The 18,357-nt window shown below is 47.3% G+C and overlaps 1 protein-coding gene across 3 annotated transcripts in view; it reads right to left on the bottom strand.

Annotated features, from left to right (window-relative positions):
• Positions 1–18,357, bottom strand: part of LOC146200637 (glucose dehydrogenase [FAD, quinone]-like) — a 126,380-nt gene that overhangs the window by 29,846 nt on the left and 78,177 nt on the right. For all 3 annotated transcript variants that reach the window (XM_084595580.1, XM_084595581.1, XM_084595582.1), the window contains 2 exons: positions 13,556–13,700; positions 3,572–3,729 (listed from right to left, as the gene is read on the bottom strand). In XM_084595580.1, the coding sequence (XP_084451706.1) occupies positions 3,572–3,729; positions 13,556–13,700 (303 nt within the window). The remainder of the gene's footprint in view (positions 1–3,571; positions 3,730–13,555; positions 13,701–18,357) is intronic.

Raw genomic sequence — 18,357 nt, 5'->3', positions numbered from 1 at the left:
GGCACGTGACCGACGTGATATATGAGGTTGCCCTCTCGATTCTCCGACGTCATCCTCCCACCTTGCCACCGACGTTGTTCACGTAGTTCGCCTTAAGCCGAACCATGCACCTGATCCGTCTTCTACTTATCACCGGGACGGTGCTTTCGCCACCGGGACTTATGTCAAGGGACGACGAGGGCAAAGTGCTGTACTCGCGTGTGGAATATGCGGAACGCGAAGACGACGAAGTGTGTGGGTGGTTCGTGCTGGGCGCTGCTGGAATGAAGTTAGTCGTCTGTGGTCACCAACCCATTTGTAAATATTTGCTAATACACCCAATCGCTGTGTGCTTGTATCTACTTACACTATCATCGATTACACTTTATTATATGCGTTGTGTACTCCAAACAATTAATATGATATTAAATACGTTGCTCGCACCTGCTTAAGTTTCCAGGCTTTTATTGAAATGTACCGCTAGAAAATGAGAAACGAAAGCAGCGATACAAATTTGGCATCACAATTTTCTTTCTGCAGTTGTCGCAACTTTCTAACTGGTACGAGGAATATTTAACTATTTTACAGCCAAAATGCGATCTTATTACTAGACAATATGACTATCGGTGGCTGACCTGCAATGTAGTGAGATGATATTCTTTCCCTCTCCTCTAATCTTCCTTTTGCTTGTTCATTTGTTCTCTTCTGTTTGCGTCATACGATTATTTTATGTTACATGACAAGTTGCCGAGCAGAGAATGACATATCATCAGAGGAAAATCGTGTGTTGTGTTGACCGTTATATAAAGCAACGTAACTGATTTACATTACGCTGAAAAGCCACCAAACGTCAAAGATTGGCAGTGTGACCGGGAAGTACTGTTTCTTTTGTCGTCGCCGTTTTCGGCTACTGGCCCGCGAAAGTTAACTATTTGTCTTGTAATCTTGAATCAAGTCGTGTCAGAGAGCCCTATGCATATTTTTCGACAAAAATACTTGTTGCCAAGCCAGTTGCCACTGCTTCTACGGCACCATGGGAACCAATATTTTGTGGTTTAAGCTTCGGTTCACAAATAACCACATGGCTCGCAGCGTTGTTTTCTTCTCGTTTGGCATTGCATGGGTAGAGCCTCAAAATGGGCCCAATTCCAGATTTGTTGCTCTCCATCGCACTAGTGGCATGTCCTACGATAGGCTTTCGAGATGTGAACATTATGGGTGGCGATACCTACACGCCCCACTATACGACACATTGTTGGACCACTTCCGCTCTGTACACGTAGCGGACTCGTCTCAAGCTACTCAAGTGGAGCCAACTCATTTTAGACCATATGCTACGTTGGTTTAGGGTGTTTTTGTGTGGCCTCTGTTTAAATGATGGAGTTTTAAAATGTGAACAGCGCTGAATTATTGCTTTAGATACTGCTATACTCTTGCCACCCGCATATACACCACAAGTAAGCCACGTTTCGACCGGGATGCGAGCAGAGTATTCGGTCTCTCTCATGGACAAAAGAAAAGGAAGCAATCTTTGGAGGTGGGACTTCTTTGTGGCGACATCACAAATACCTTCTCGCAGCGACGACGACGTATTACTACAAACCATCTATTACTAAGTACTCTTGGCTTTACGGCTAGATATATACCATTAAAATTTAGCTATAAAGTGGCGCGACAACATAATGGTATTGCGCAGAAATTACACTATATGGAGGCACCTCAGTCCGGGTTATGACTGCGGAAGAATTTGAAGTTAACCTGCGACCAACGTGAAAACTGAGGAAACAACCCTAAAGCTTGACTGAGGTATTGATTTTGCGGGTTGTTATGTCAGACCTCTCCCCCAGTACTGCAACATGATGCTCCGCTGTAGAAAGTTACGATCGCTTCAAGTGCATTGGTTCCTGGCATGCGCTGATGGGCATTTCTGATGTCCCCCATGCATACATAACGCGTTGAGAAATCTATTCTCTTTTGATAGAATGTAAGAAAAGCCATTTTTGATCAATAAACAAAGCCTCAAATGCTAGAGTAGAAAGCAAAGCTGTAACATCCATGTCATTTCTACCAAACTGAAGAACGCCTACATGGCCATATCCTCGCCAGAGCTCTTGGAACAGGGATATAGCTTACTACTCAATCCTATGACCTGAAGATAATGCTGGTACCGAGTTGTCCACTATTATTGTGAACATGCGGCCACGTGGGCGCTCTATTCGGAGCGCGTTCACACTGACTTGGCAGCGGGTCACCGCTAGATGGCAGGCCGCATGAAGCACCACATCCGGTACCCTCTGTTTACGTGCCTCGTTGCTTCAATGTGAGGCCATGCAGAGGACAAAGACGTATCGAAGAAAGTTTCCATCTACTCGCTGTAAAAGGGGCGCCCTTGTGTTTAGTAGAGAGGATATATTAAAGTTCAGACAGTGTGCTCTCGTATGGTGGTGGCGAAGTTGTTACAGATCAAAGGAGCGGTATTCACGACTTTGAACGTGGACAGCTGCCCACTTAGCGAGACGAGTCACGATTCCATGACAGTCTTATGTTAATGCCGCCAAGATCAACATGCGTTCAATGGCATAGATCATTTGACGCCGTCGCGGTTAGCACCATCTATTTAACACTGAAAACGTGGTATTCGGTCACATACAGCTTTTTAAGATACCTGCATTTCATAGGGAACGCTGGGGCTTGTGCAGGGCAATCAACAGCCATATGTGACGCCGTCGAGCAATCTAAGCTTTCAAGCTAACTTCAGAGTCCATAATTCCTAGCTTCAGCACGCAGTGGAGGTCCACCAAATAACCTTGTTGCACATTAAGTGCCACTTACAGGCTAAGAGTAATAATTAAAATGGAACTTTAGCGTTTTGTTTTTCGAACACCTGTTACTTTATGAAATTTTGAAATGTATGTTCACCTCACTTTGCTGGTATTTTGTACTGCTGTCAAATTTATTTGGCAACCCATGTGCGCGACATCCCTTGATGCAAGGCCATTTATACTTGCTCTGTGTTCACTGCTCGCTTCCGATGACATCGGGAAAACAGTGACTTCCACTGTAACATCTGACATTTTGAGCAATCAACACGCACGCGATATCTTTTGTGACGACACCTGGGACGTCATAGGCTCCCTTGTCGCGACGTAAAATGCGTGTCGAAGCCAATTCTGTTTGGTTTTCATGGTTTCTGATATTTTCGAAGTACTTTTACTCGACAATACGAAGGTTTGTTTTGTAGTGGAAGAAGGGTACTTACGCAATTTTCTGGGATTCTGAACTCAAAATGCTGAGAAATAAATACGAGGTTTCTTTTTAGAAGGTTTCGAAGTGACCATTTTCATAAACGACTAGGAACACTCTGACCAAATATTATTAGGAGTTTCAGACAAAAGCGCGTTGCTGCTATGGCTTCAACAATTTCCTGATATTATTAGTTCTAGTAAATAGAAGACATTAAGGATGATAATTTCGATATCACTCTTGAAGGTTAAGGCCACGCATTTTTCGCAATATTGCATAAACCTTTGGCTTAAACATAGAAGCGTACTATATATTCATGGATGTATTCATGGAAGAGTTTACTGCTCACCTTTCTTGATATTCCTATCATATCAGCCAAGTATCCTGCTTCAATAGTCGTAGGATTTATCGTGACCAGAAGAAACTGAATATTAGGAATGCTGGAATCAGAACCTGGTGTGCTCAGAAACGCGACGCATTCCACTCCAAAAGCGTGAATCAAAGGACCTGAAACAGGAAGAAATTACCCGAAGAAGATATAAAGTTTAGGGGTGGAAAGTACTGTTTCTTACGAAGAAAGACAAAACAACACTCATCGTTTGAACTACATATTCTTACGTTGTGACAAGCAAAGAAACGGCACAACATGGTGACAAAATGAACGATCATTTTATGTCTGGCCTAGCGCCAGGGCTCCTCTTGCGCCACTGCAGATCTTCTTTGCAATACTTCCCGGGCCACCGAGCGATCGTTCTGATCGTTTCGTTCAAGTCAATAGTGACGTGATGGTGTAGATGTTCAAGAAAAGATAGAAGAGAATGATGCGCTTGCCACCACGATGACGATAAATACGATGATGCTTGGGTGATCCGCCTCCCCTGGAGCTTTTCAACCATCCGCCACCAGAGGCCATGGGACCGATGGCTCGAGTTTGCGACGAGCGGCTGGGCAGTGGTTGCGCGTACATGTCCGGTTCCTTTGGGTCCTTCAGCTCTTTCGGGTCCTTCGTCTCGGGTCTGGTTGGTTTGTCTGTTCTGCCTGTCTTCAGATCCGGGCTGGGGGCTGGGCGGTAGTTGGGCGGGTCTGGGCACGAAGGGCTGGGGCGAAGCTGCTCGGCGATGTCCAAGGGTCATCGGTCGATGGTGCCGGCGCACAGAAGGCGGCAATGCCCCAACACAAGGATGGGGATGACATACGCCACACCTCCAACCAAAATGTCACATGATGACAAGCAAGGAGACCGCGCAACATGGTGACAGCATGAACGATGACTTTATGTCTGGCCTAGCGCGAGGGCTGCTCTCACGCCACTGCCGGTCTTCTTCCTCGCAACGATATGAATGGGTTTCGTACTTTTTCTTAAGATGCTATTCAGTCGACTTACCTTTAGCAGGCGAGATGATTATGCAATGAGAAAGCAGACTACGAATGATAGAAGTACGAGCAGTGATAATTTCATTACATATGTAGAAGTGAACTTGAAAATGAAACTGTTAATCTCCGAATCTTTCATAGTGCTTCTGGGACTACAAAGGCAGCTTTATACAATAAAAATACTTTTGGAGCCGAGAACTTTGAAAATTTTCAAAAAATTCAGTGAATATCTGTAAAATATTGATTCTTTACAGATTAGCTAGCGTTTAAATCCGAAGGCAAAATGCGAGCAGTAGTTTGACTTTTGTCGGTTTTTGCTTTTCGGCATACCCATTATAACTGCCAAGGCGTTCCAGGACAGAGCTCGGGCGACTGGCATCAACCTTTTCCCTAAAACTATAATCCATCAGCGGCTTTCAGAAGGAGGAAGGCTGTATGGCTGTATTTACTAGCGGTAGACAAAATAGTATCTATTTTTCTGTCATTTCCCAGAGTCGAGCGCCACCCTGTGGTTTTATACAGTAGCCTGTAAATGCATTCCCGATTGGTACCATAAGATGTTCTCTTCAGATTAATATTTTAAATGGTGCTTTACCGCGAAAGAACAATAGCATTTTTATCAAAAAGCAGTTTTTCAAGCATGGGTCGTGCTGTCTGAGGCTTGATAATAGGTTGTTTTTTTTTTCTCCCTTTATTCTAACGGCACATCTTAGCCGATATTGAGCCGGTGCTTACGATAGAGTATCAAATGAATCCCTATCACGACAACCCGCGATATCATGGCTTTGCTGACCAGCCCACCTGCTCATTTTGTCTGATGCTCATGTCACGCGAAATAAAACTGATAACGAATAACGAAGAAACGATAACGAAAAAAGGGGCTCTGGAGAGCGATTAGCTTCCCTAACGCGTTTATTGCAACCTTTTAGCTTGCATGTATTGCATTTTTAAATACCAAGGAAAGGCGTGTTCTGAAATTATAACTATGTGCACATACCCTGCGTCTATGTTCGTTAAAACGTATTCGTTCGAGTGCTTTTAGAGCGGAACGTCTACTTTTGCCATTTAAATCTCAAGCCTATCCCGCTCCGAACATGTGATCATGAACTCTCGCGTAGTGCGGCAAACACTGTCTTCATTCCATAAGGCCAATCATCTGCGAAATCTAGGTAGTGCGCAAGCGCCAGTATGATTGTTCCGCGCCACTGCTTCGACACACAAAAAAAAACAATGTCGCAAATGGAATCAAGCCCGTGCCGTGACAGATAATATTGCCTTGAACAAGCAGGAGCGCGCAAAGCTGTCGCGGTGTTTTTAAAATGGCAGGTATTGGACTGAATGTAAGCTATAGCTACAAAACCTATTTATAGAGGTTTTATGTATGGCTACGAAAGACTCCTGAAATACATTGTAACAGTGCACTAGACGCGATGTAAGGCAAAAACTTCAGCCACAGCGCCACTGCGGTTAAGCGTTAGTAAGTTCATTCACATCTCACTGTTGAACAATTATTTTATATAAATGAGATTTTGCCGAAACAACTGTTCACACTGTAGATTCAGAAACGTGATTTTTCATGAGCTGTGCAGTCAGTGTAGAAAAAAAAAACGTATCAAGAGGAGCGGGGGGGGGGGGGGGGGGGTGGCGCTGCGGTCGCCGAGATGTGTGGACGTGATCTCATCGGTTCCGTCATCTTCACATGATTCCGCAGTGATTTCTGTCGAATTTCACTGAAGTTCTTGCACCAGCAGTTTTTTGAAGTTGCAGGGAATTCGTGGATACCCCATTTTGAGGTGGGTCATCATTTTTCAAGAATCTACAAGTACTTTTCTACCACGTCAACGCCGCCGCCGAACTAAGCCTAGGCGGGCACGCCAGACGCTAGCGCTAGCCAGAAACGCGCTAGCTCGGCGGGACGCCAGCCGCCCTTCACGCTGGGCGCAACACGAAGAGAATGGCAACCGATGAAATAGATAGCTCTGCGGAGGATTTACCAGAAGCGCCGACTACTTCAGCACTAGCTAATGGACGAGAAGAGGACACGGGTTGGAAAGTGGTGACCAGCCGGAAAACGAAGAAGGACCGCGCCCAACTTACTTCGCAACTTTCGCAGCAAGCACAACATGCAAGCGACGGGCAGGTGAGCTCTTCTCGCAAGCCTCCTAACATTAAGAACCGGGGGATAAGGGCCTCCCGCATGCCACTCCTGCCGCACGACAACATTAAGACAGTGCTTCGCCCAAGACAGTGCTTCGCCCAAAGGGCGGCGTGAACTTGCAGAAGGTCGGACCTACCTTAATGAGCAATGCCATAATGGCAGCAGTTAATCTTGACCCACAGCAGACCGCGGAGGACATAATATCATGGTGGCGAGCACGCCCTTTCGAGAAAATTTCGACAAGTATGCTCAAGTAAGGGCTATCGGAATATCCGGAAAAGAGTACGCATTCAGCGCTTACGAAACTGCCCCAAGCGACACCTGCAAAAGGGTAATCAGACACATCGATAGTGCCGACGATCACAGGACGATTGAAAGAAACATTGTGAATGACCGCAGCCCCTTGGCACTAGCGGCGAAAAGAATCAAGGGCTCAGGATCAGTGATCATTGTGTTCGATGGGCTTCGCGTCCCAAAGTTCGTGAGGTATGCCCACACTGGTATCCTGCTACTTATATTGCAGACAAGTAGACATATGCTACGTATGCGGCAAACTCGGACACCATGCGGGCGTTTGCCTCGAGCCGGGCTCCACCAAATGCAGGGGTTGCGGACTTCCTAACCCCACCTCATTCTATGTGTGCGATCCGAAATGCAAGCTGTGCGGGGGCTTGCACGTGACGGCGGACAAGGTGTGCAGGAAACGCTATTTCATTCGATACGTAGTACGCGCACGACGACAACAAGCGTGACTGGAGCAACAAGAGGAAGTACAGCTAGTCGAAGAAGACAAGCAGCACGCGGCACGAAGCCGATCTAGGTCCAAGACGCCGACACGCAGCCACTCCCGCTCTCCATCGAAGAGCCGCACACATGCGAGGACAAACAGAAGTCGTTCTCAGGTGCGCTTCGGTGAGAAGGACAACGGAGGCGATGGCACGTGAGCGGACAAGGTCAGAGACGCTACAACGCCTTCAAAGAAAAGTGAGTCCCGCAATCCTGATAAAGAGCGAATAGCTATGTTAGAACAGGAACTCAGAGAGCTAAAAGCCGCTTATACTAATCTAACACTCAAATTAACTGCAATGGGTAAAGCGAACAGCCGTAAACAAACGCTCACACCTGAGCCCCTCGTTGAGACGAAGAAACATGAAGAACAAATCGAAGAATGCCCGCCTTCTAAAAATCGCGCATTAACGCAACCACGAAGAACGCTATGGACGCCATGAGCGAGAATATGAGGCTAATGCACGAGAGCATGGTGCGAATGAACGAGAAAATGGACATATTTAGCTCACCGGTACAGAAAATGGAAATGCATCTAAACAATACGGTAGTACCGGCAATGGCAAGGATGAGTTCACAACACATCGGTGCGCAAGGTCCACCCCGCGATAGTCTCACTGCAAGCGAAGGAGGCGTCAACGGCCAACATGACAGTGCCGAATAAGACACGCAGTCGCAGTCTCCGCGTCTGGCAATGAAACTGCAGGGGGATCGCCTCAAAAAAGGCTGTCCTCCAGCACATGGTCAAATCAGAAACCGAGAAACCACCGCGTCATCCTGCTACAAGAAACAATCACAACACTCACAACCATTACGGGATATACGCCCGAAGCCCACAGAAACGAGCAGGGCAGAGGCGTCGCTTTACTGATTGGAAAGAAGATCTCGTACATTCGGCATGAGATCCGCCACACAGCCTGCTATCTAAAACACCTCACGATTGAGATCATACCGAACGACCACGTAGGGAACAAGCAAAGCATCTTCCTCGCCAATTTATACAGCAGCCCTAAGGATACGAGGCAAGGGTTTGGAGGCATTCTGGCCACGATTGCACACATCGCCAAAGACAGTCCGCTGATTATAGGTGGAGATTTTAACGCCCCACACCAGGCTTGGGGCTACACGTATACCTCTAACAAGGAAAATCGTCTTCTCACGACAGCCCCCGATCTCTATTTCACGCTGATCACAGACCCGGAGACCCCAACCAGATGTGGCACTTCCACATGTCGAGGCACCACACCGGACCTTACTTTTGTCCGGGGCCTAGAAAAATGTGCCTGGCACAACTCGGGAATAGACCTTGGCAGTGACCACTATATTCGCGGAATTGATTCAGAGATACCGGAAAAAGGCAAAGGGAGTACAAACTTATCGATTGGGACAAATTTCGTGCAATACGGGCGCAGCTATCCAATTCATCAGGAGCAACCACAAAGCACATGATATCGAGCTGGACCGAGCAGCTCAAAGCAGACATCGCAGCCTCGGAACGGGCCATCACCACGGACGTTAAGGTAGAGAGGATGGACAGTCGGCTAGCGGATCTTCTCGAAGCCAAACATTCCATTCTAGCCAGGTGGAAGGGCAACTTCTTAACAGAAGACTGCGAAGAAAACTTGCCGAACTCAACAAGATCATTGAACAATACTGCATGGTTCTCTCCCGACAACAATGGGACGAAGTCTGTAACTCCCTCAATGGGAGAATATGCAGAGGAAGTGGGTGGAGACTCATAAAACACCTCCTCGATGAACACGGAACAAAGTCCAAAACTATGCAACGGATCAGGCTAAGTAAATTAGTACATCGCGAGAAGCAAACCAGTACCGCCGAAGCCCTTCGGGATGACCTTGCCAAACGGTACTCACCGCTTAAATCGGGGCTACCCAGTACCTTACAAAATAAAAGCTGTGATGGTGCCCCAAGCTCAGAGCTAGATACGGACTTCACAGAAAGCGAAGTACGCTTCGCAATTCGCGAACTCAACAGTAACTCTGCAGCCGGCCCCGATGGTATCACAAATAGGGCTCTCCGAAACTTAGAGGACGACTCGGTCACGTTCCTAATGCAACAAATCAATGAAGTCTGGAAAACTGGCCAACTACCTGCAGAGTGGAAACATGCCATTACGGTTATCCCAAAACCGGGCAAGCCGCTGGGTCTACCCAACCTAAGGCCGATCTCACTGACGTCCTGCCTAGGAAAGCTAGCCGAACACGTCATCCTGAATAGACTATCGGAATACGTAGAAGAAAAGGAGTACTTCCCTTACAATATGATTGGCTACAGGCCAGGTCTCTCAATGCAAGACTCTATGCTACGAATAAAAAAAAGTCTATTGGATCACCCCACACGAGACACCAAGGCGCTACTGGGACTTTACGTGGAGCAAGCTTTAGACAAAATGCAACATCAAGCCATTCTCAAAGCCATATCTAACCACAATCTCGGAACACGCTTCTACCACTACGTCAAGGCGTTTCTGGAGGATCGAATGGCCACTCTCCAGATAGGCGAGCACGTCTCGGAGAGCTTTAATCTGGGCAATAAGGGAACACCACAAGGCTCAGTACTTTCACCATTCTTATTTAACTTGGCGATGACAAAGCTTTCTCGCGCACTGGGTGAAATTGCTGATGTGGAGCACACCATATACGTAGACGATGTTACCATCTGGAGCACCAGTGGCAGCGATGCGGAATTGGAAGCGCGCATGCAGGAAGCCATCACGGTTACCGAGGCCCATCTTGCCCCAATGGGACTTCACTGCTCTTCTAGAAAATCCGAGCTACTCATCTTCCACCCCCCAAGACCAGGGCGCCCGTCCAACGACTGGCGCCGACACCACACACCATGCATGGAGTTACACGAAAGGGATGGAAATCGCATACCTACGGTCGACAAAATACGAATTCTAGGTTACTCATCCAAAGCAACGGGTCCACCAGGGCGATGCTTGACAGCATCACGTTAAAGAGTGTAAACGCGATCCGGATGTTTAGGCGCATCATAAATAGGCAGAGGGAACTGAGCGAGGACAACGCTATTCAAATGGTCCATGCTTTTGTACTCTGTCACATCATATACGTGGCTGCAATGCTCAACTGGAAAAGGAACATCAGAGAAGGCTTGAAGTACACATACGCCGAGCTTTCAAGACAGCGTTGGCGCTCCCCGATAATGCCTCCACGGAGTGCACAATACCCTTGCCGAAATCATCGAGGCACAGCACACGGCACAAATTGCACGCCTATCAAGCACCAAAGCGGGCAGAGAGATTCTCTTCAAGCTCGGCCTGAACACCAAGTAGAAAGGGACAACGTCCTGCAGTTACCTAAAGTTGTGTGAGAAGCAATCAGTGTCCCCCTTCCCAAGATACGTACACCCGATCCACAATCAAGGAAGAAGGCTCGCCCGCGTCAAAGCCCTCGCTGCGGACGCGGCACAGTCTCCCGACCCGACAGCTTTCGTGGATGCAGCGTACATACCGGGAAAGCATGCCTACTCGGTAACAGTAGTCGACGGACACGGGCGTACGCGCCACTCACTCACACTTTACAACAAGAAGCCAGAGGTACAAGTAGCGATAGCACTAGCTCTAAAAGGCTCGAACTTCACTATACAGCGACTCTAGAGCAGCCACTCGAGCTTTCGCCAAGGGCGGGATAGACAAGACGACTCTACGGATCTTAGGCGGAAGTAATATCACCGATCACTCCATCGCATGGTTCCCGGCACACATGGGCAGCTTAGGGGGCAACCTGCGGAATCTCAATGAGATCGCACGCGAGGCGGCGCGAGGACGCATCGACCGCGTCCCTTCGGTTTCCCCTGCTACTCCACATATCGAGTACAGAGATCAATTATTCACGTACAATGAGCTCACTAAGCACTTATATCTAGGCAGACGAGCATTTCCCCTCCCGGATAAGAAATTAACCCGCAGCCAATCAGTCACGTTACGCTTGCTCCAAACTAACTCGTACCTCAACCCCTGGCGCATGGAGCACATCGACCCAGACTACGACGGACAACATGTGTGTGAACGGTGCAGTGACCGTGTAGACTTAAACCATATGCTGTGCGGTTGTGCATCGAGCGACGCCTACGCCAAGAACAAGGAACATTGGGACAAAGTGTTAAAAAGTTCTTAACTACATGATCAGCTTCGGGCTGTCCAGGAGGCCCGCGCGGCGGCGGATAGCTTCGGGCTCTCTGTGCCGATGTGGGAGCTGCCCTCTACAACTGGCGCCTAGCCGAGTGTCCTTCAGGAAATAAAGTTTTACTAAACCAATCAAGAGGAGCATGAGCATACTCCAGAGCAGTGTGGTATCGAACTAAATGTGAATTGAAATAAATTCGTTTTTTCAAGGACCATGACAGGATATCGCACAAATAAATTGCGTTCTTACAAAGAATAAATGTGATGAATTAATATTCAATGGTTTCAGGAATATCACAATGGAAGCAGTTCGCATATGACACAAAATACCCCCTTTCTGAAGCCAAGCCTTCACAGGCAATGTTTCCGTGCGTAGCGAGTAGAAGAAAGTATCAGTGCAAAGTGGGCGTAACATTCTTCATACCCGCGTAAATACGCTATGTCCTAGCGAATCCAGCATCCGATTACGCCTATAACTGCAACACGCACTCGCGCTGGGCACCGAATTTCGTTGTCTTCATGAAATTTTCTTGGCGCTAGTTTTTCATTCAACCCAGATAAATATGCCATACACTTACCCATACGCATAAGCCAACTTTCTGGGCTAATATGGTCGACGTCTACGAGCATAGAGTTGGGTGCATCCGCCGGGCGGCGTTGAAGAAAAGAAAGGAAGCAGCGTGGCGCGGAGGAAGCCGTACCAGACAGGCTGCCGAGACCATCGAACAATGAAATTCCGAGTAGCTTGTTGCCGAATACCTTACCAAGCGCGGAAGCCAACCATAGCCGAAGCGACAGCAGCGATTGCATCCGATCGCTTTCGTTCGCGAAACAAAGTTGAATAGTTTCACCTCTAATGTTTTTTCGTGAATTAATCGTCTTGCTTGCACACTACCATTAGCTGATCTTTGCACAATCCGAAGAATATATAAGAGCGTGATGGATGTAGTGTTATATGGTTGCTTTTTTGCGTTCAAAATATTTTGGTATGGATGACGCATTTTTCTGAAACAATTATTTTCTATACTAGAGCAGCAATACTATTGTACGTTCCTTCCTCACAGGCTCAGGTAATTTGCTTGATTAGCGAAAAAAGTGGAGTACAGTCAAGTACCGCATCCAAGGGCAAGGACGCGAAAGCTTTAATTGTTCGCCGTGGTAGTCTTAGTTCTCGCATATGCGCTGTGCGCTACTCTGAATCGCTAAAAGGCCTCAGTTTATGCCTTTATTAAGTGAAACATACTCATTGTCATTCTGTGCTAGCTTCACACGTCACCTGAAGTTTGACCATGCGACACAGATCGGAAACTCAGCGTTAAACTAACACTGTAACGGGCTTGCATGGCCTATATGATCGGCGTGTCTCAGTCGGGATCGAAGGCTCTCGGGCAGTTGCTATCTCATCTTCCCCTTTCAAAAGAAAAACACGTGTTGACACCGCCTACCAACTCCGTCATGTCGTTTTGTCACCTGATATTAGAGAGTATCATAACGCGGGATTTTTCGAATAAGAATGTTTTCGATGCTATTACGTTAAAACGAAAGGCCGTACGCTGAGGGAGCCCAAGCAAGGAAAACCGTCAAATTTCTTATAAAGGCGATTACCAGATATAAGCATGAGAACAAGTATTTTTACCTCTGTTTACCTGCTTCTAGCTACACGTAAAACTGTCCATGTTTTGCATTCCTAAACCAATGGTTTTACTACTCCCTCAGAGTTGGGAATACAATATAACTCTTGTGTGAAATTTTACACGCAAGTCAAATTCTCTTCACGAGTTTTCAAGCACAGTTATTTCGTTTCTAAGTGCCATTTGCTTCAATAAGTATAGTCTTACGACACTTACCCGTTCTTTTAAATACGTATTTTGGTATTGTAGAGAGGGCGCGATAGTTTATAATTATGTTTTCTTTTGCTACTCCAGCAATCCCGTTGACTGTAAGATGGTCATAGAGGTTTTCTCCCACAGGAAGATCTGCCACCACTTTTATCTGAAAAAAATATGTTTTCTTATTTATGGCGAATACAGAAGAGTCAAATGTGGACACTGAATTAAAATTAAAGATCACTTGCGATAACACATACACCTTGCGCTGAGCATACGCCAGCAGCAAAGTATCAACAGCGACCATTTGTGCAAGCTTTCACAAAAAAAGTTGTATTTGAAAAAAAATTCGGAGATCCCATATTCGATTTCTGCAGCATATAGGTGAGCGTGTTACATTTATATAGTATGATGCACAATATTCTACCCCACGTATTATGAACAACTGAAATATTGTTGCATTACGAATGACTTCCATGACTTTCTGCCATGGCCCGGTCATGGGAGCAACCAACTACTTCTTGCTGGAGGCATGGTCTTGATTTTTTCGAAGTTGGAAAACTTTTAAGGGTACGTGCAAGAGTCCTTTTGCCCTACTTCCCCTCTTACACTTTCATGTGACAGCACGCCGGATAATGGATGCCCAAACATAATTTATGGTGAAGGGGGCTCTAGCCCTGTTGCATTAAAAGCGCTCCTTGTGCTAAGGCTCACTGTTCTGACCCGATTACGCTAGCAGTTTTAGGAAAGTACTAGAATTTTACTGTCAACAGATGCTTTCAAAATTAAAGGCTGCCATCTAGTCTAGCCAGTCTCAATACAGAACGTCGGTTCCCTGCATATCCGATTATCGAATCTGGCGGATGCAGCGAACAAAGCGAGGCGTCGTCGGCAAGGTCATGAATAAGAACGAATACTCCCGATGGCCTCAAGTAAAGACGTTGTTATTGTTACTCATTGTCCATAGCATTGGTGCCCATTGCTTCTGGCATTATTGCTTTTGTCATTGCTACACGGGACGAAAGATAAAGGTGAAGCAATTTGTACCGGAAGCCGGAAAGCCGAAGATTAATTGAATTACACTCCTGCTAAGAAAACCATTCAAATGCAATAGCGTTAGAATACCCGTTCCCCAGAAAATCCAGCAATCCGTGCGTCTGAAACGTCACCAAAGGGTAGTAGTTACCAGGGGACATGGTCGCGTACAGAATCATCTGCATGTTCCCAACCTGGGTAGCTATTTTGGGATGACAAATATGTACTAGTAATCAGTATTTCTGGGAACAATGTATAGACTGTATCATTGTTAGCCTCCTGCAAATTTCCAGCACTGGGGACAATTAATTAATACTGTCCTTCGTAAATATCCTTCTTAAATATGGTCAGGAAATAATTGTGCGAGCCGTGAATCCAGGCGCTTTGCGCATTCAAGGACTCGTATCACTGCGCCCAGGATAAGACATTTACATCTTTTAATCATCTGAAAACTTTACGGCAAGAAGTGCACTTGCGCATAAGAGCAACATTGGGTGTATTTTTTCCTTCTTTGTTTAAGTTTTCTGCATGAATATAAACAAGGTTTACCGTGAGCTCGTCTTCACATTTTTCACAAAGAGGTTTTCCTGTTCTGTCAGAAAGTAAACGTTAGACATTACTGCGGCAACCCTGATTTCAATAACGTGAAAATATTGTTGCTTGTAACAGTCGTCACCAGCGGCGTCACCCTCCCCAATTGCGTCACCACTCTTTCCTATCGCGCTGCCATCCTCTCCCATGACGACACGCATTGCTAGAATGTATCATCACAGCATTCAACCGCGTCTTGTGACGTCACGACGAACGCATCCTTTATTGCATTTACTACGTAAAATTATGTCTGAATAATGTTTTGATTAAAGCATACCAATTATAGATTCTATAATTTCAACCCTTTATTTTTCTTGTTAGCGCTTTTATTGTCCCAATTTCAGCGGCTTCCGCTTTGGTGTGGCGTCACTACAGTTTTGCACGGCCCGACGCTATACACATGTTCGCGTTATTTCGATCTCTATTTGACCTTTTTGCCTCAAATGTTTTGCCTGAACACTCCACATCGACAATACTGAGTATCTAGGAAGATTGTTTAAACCTCTAGCTCATAACAATATTCCTTTTCCCCTTTTTATTGAATTACAAAATCGTTCTGAAAACCTGACGACACGAAAGAGTGAATATAGTCATTTAATGCTTGCGAATTAAAATGATTAAGGTGTGTATGACCAAAGCGAAAGCGGCAAAATATTACTTCTGAAAGGGGGTTTTACTGTGTTTTAACAAGGAATATAGCCCTGTCTAAGCTGCACGGCGAACAACACAACACAGCTAGCCTAGGCAAACACCAGAGAGCTCGAGCAGCGCAGCGGCACTTCGTCGTTCTCTTCTTCGTCTTCGGGATATCCGCTCGTATAGTTCACTACAATTTCCCCGGGAGCGAAGAGGAGCCACCCTGGCTACCTATGGCGAGGACAAGACGAGCGGGTCGTAGTACGTTTTGAGGCGGCTCACGTGCACAGTTTCGCGGCCGCGATGACGCATGTCCGAAGAGGGAGTGAGTGGCTCCACGATATAATTTACAGAGGAGGTTTGGTGAACGATGCGGTAGGGGCTGTGGTACTCAGTTCGAAATTTTGATGACAATTCTGGTGGGGTGCCAGGAACTCAGAGCCAAGCAAGGGATCCTGTAGGGAAAACGTGTGGCGTCTGATCTTTGTCGTGATGATGCTTTTGGCGGCCTTGAGATTCCGATGTTAGACTGCGGGCTAGCTGGCGGCATTCCTCCACGTGCTTTGCAGCGTCGGAAAGGGGAGTCCACTCGGAGGAGTCGGGGCGATATGGTAATATAGTGTCCATTGTGGACGACGCATCACGGCCATAAAGGAGGAAGAAAGGGCTAAATCTGGTGGCTGACTGTGTGGCGGTGTTGTAAGCCTGCGTCACGAAACTAAGAACAGCGTCCCAGTTGGTCTGATCAGCAGCAACGTACATTGTAAGCATATTTCCGAGAGTACAATTGAAGCGCTCAGTCAGCCCGTTAGTTTGAGGGTGATAGGCTGTACTGGCCCGATGTATGATGCGACATTCGGCCAGTAGAGCTTCAACGGCATTGGAAAGGAAGATTCGGCCTCTGTCACTCAGCGGCTCACGCGGCGCTCCGTGGCGCGCCGTGGCGAAGAACAAAATGATGTAGCAAAAACAGGGCAACTTCACGGGCAGTAGCGGGTGACGTGGTCGATGCCGACGATAATCCAGCGGTTCCCAGAGATCGTGCATGGAAATGGCCCCTAAATCTCAAAGCCAACGCGATCAAAAGGACGGCCAGGCATGAAGGGGTTGTAAGGGGCCAGAAGCATGAGGTGTGGATGACTTGCGGCGCTGGCAGGCGATGCAGGAGCAGACGTATTTGCGAGTGTAACCGTACATGCCCTGCCAATAGTAGCGTTCACAAATAATCTGAAACGTATTTACACTAGGATGGGCACATTGAGGGTCGGCATTGAAAAAGGCGCAAATTTTATGTCGTAAAAGGCGGCGAATGACAAGAAGCCACCGTCGACCGTCAGGCATATAATTGCGGCGGTAGAGAAGACCGTCTCGTAGGGCAAAGTGCGGTGCTTGATGGCGCAAAGTCCGAGAAGGCGTAGCGTTTGGAGAAGTGGACACGATGTCAGTAATCGATGCGACCCACGGGTCTTTGCGCTGCTCCGCAGGCATATCAGCGATGGTTAGAGACGAGATGACGGGATCAGCCGCCGTGAAGCAAGCAGGTTCGCTGGATAAGGGAGAACGAGACAGAGCGTCTGCGTCCATATGTTTACGGCCAGAGCGATATATAACCCGGATGTCGAATTCCTGAAGGCGGAGAGCCCATCGTGCGAGGCGGCCGGACGGGTCTTTAAGAGAGGACAGGCAACATAACGCGTAGTGGTCCGTGACGACGTCAAACTGGCGACCGTACAGGTAGGGTCGGAATTTCGTTATTGCCCACACAATTTCCAAACACTCCGTTTCCGTAACTGAGTAGTTGCATTCAGCTTTGGAGAGGACACGACTCGCGTACGCGACGACGTATTCGTGAAATCCGTTTTTCCGTTTTTCCTTTGAGCCAAGACAGCTCCAAGGTCAACACCACTTGCATCAGTATGGACCTCGGTGGGTGCTGTCGGGTCCTAGTGGCGAAGGATTGGAGGCGATGTCAAAAGGCGGCGCTCTTCCCCTAGATCCGTTCCTGTCCCACGTTTCCGATTCGCAAGTTTTGCGCCAGCGAACACGCGCTCTCATTCCTCCGTGTTCGCACCCTCTCCCACGTAGTCTTACTCGGCAGGAGGGGGTAACAGTGCGCCGGATCCGGGCAGTGCGGCTCTGACCCTATCTGTTCGACATCGATGGCGGGAAAAAGATCTACCAGTGACTTAGAGGTGCCCTCACTTTGACACTCCACCTGACGTCTGCGATGTGCGTCACTTGTTGTGGACGTGTCCATCAACGACTCACTATAGGCAACGGATAATCATGAACGTGTGCCTGCGGTGGAATCGCGATTGTGATTATGAGAAATGGACAATGGGCAATCGCTACACTGCCAACCTTCTCGTATACATAAGCGCAACTGGACTTCACTCCTTCTTTTAACTTTCTATCTCCTGCATCCCAATTCCCCTTTCTCAACTTATGCCTTGTGGCAAACTTCTCGAAAAAAAAGGTGGCGCAATGCGGTGAACGCTTCGTCGCACTCGGCCGACCAGGCCGTGAAGTCATTGTCTCCCCCGAGTAGCTTCGTCATGGAA

Source organism: Amblyomma maculatum, chromosome 2 (assembly GCF_055883805.1).
Source record: "Amblyomma maculatum isolate TAMU_Amacu chromosome 2, ASM5588380v1, whole genome shotgun sequence".
Lineage (NCBI taxonomy): Eukaryota > Metazoa > Arthropoda > Arachnida > Ixodida > Ixodidae > Amblyomma > Amblyomma maculatum.
The sequence above is the reverse complement of the archived record's forward strand: the minus strand, read 5'-3'. Positions and strand labels throughout refer to the sequence as shown.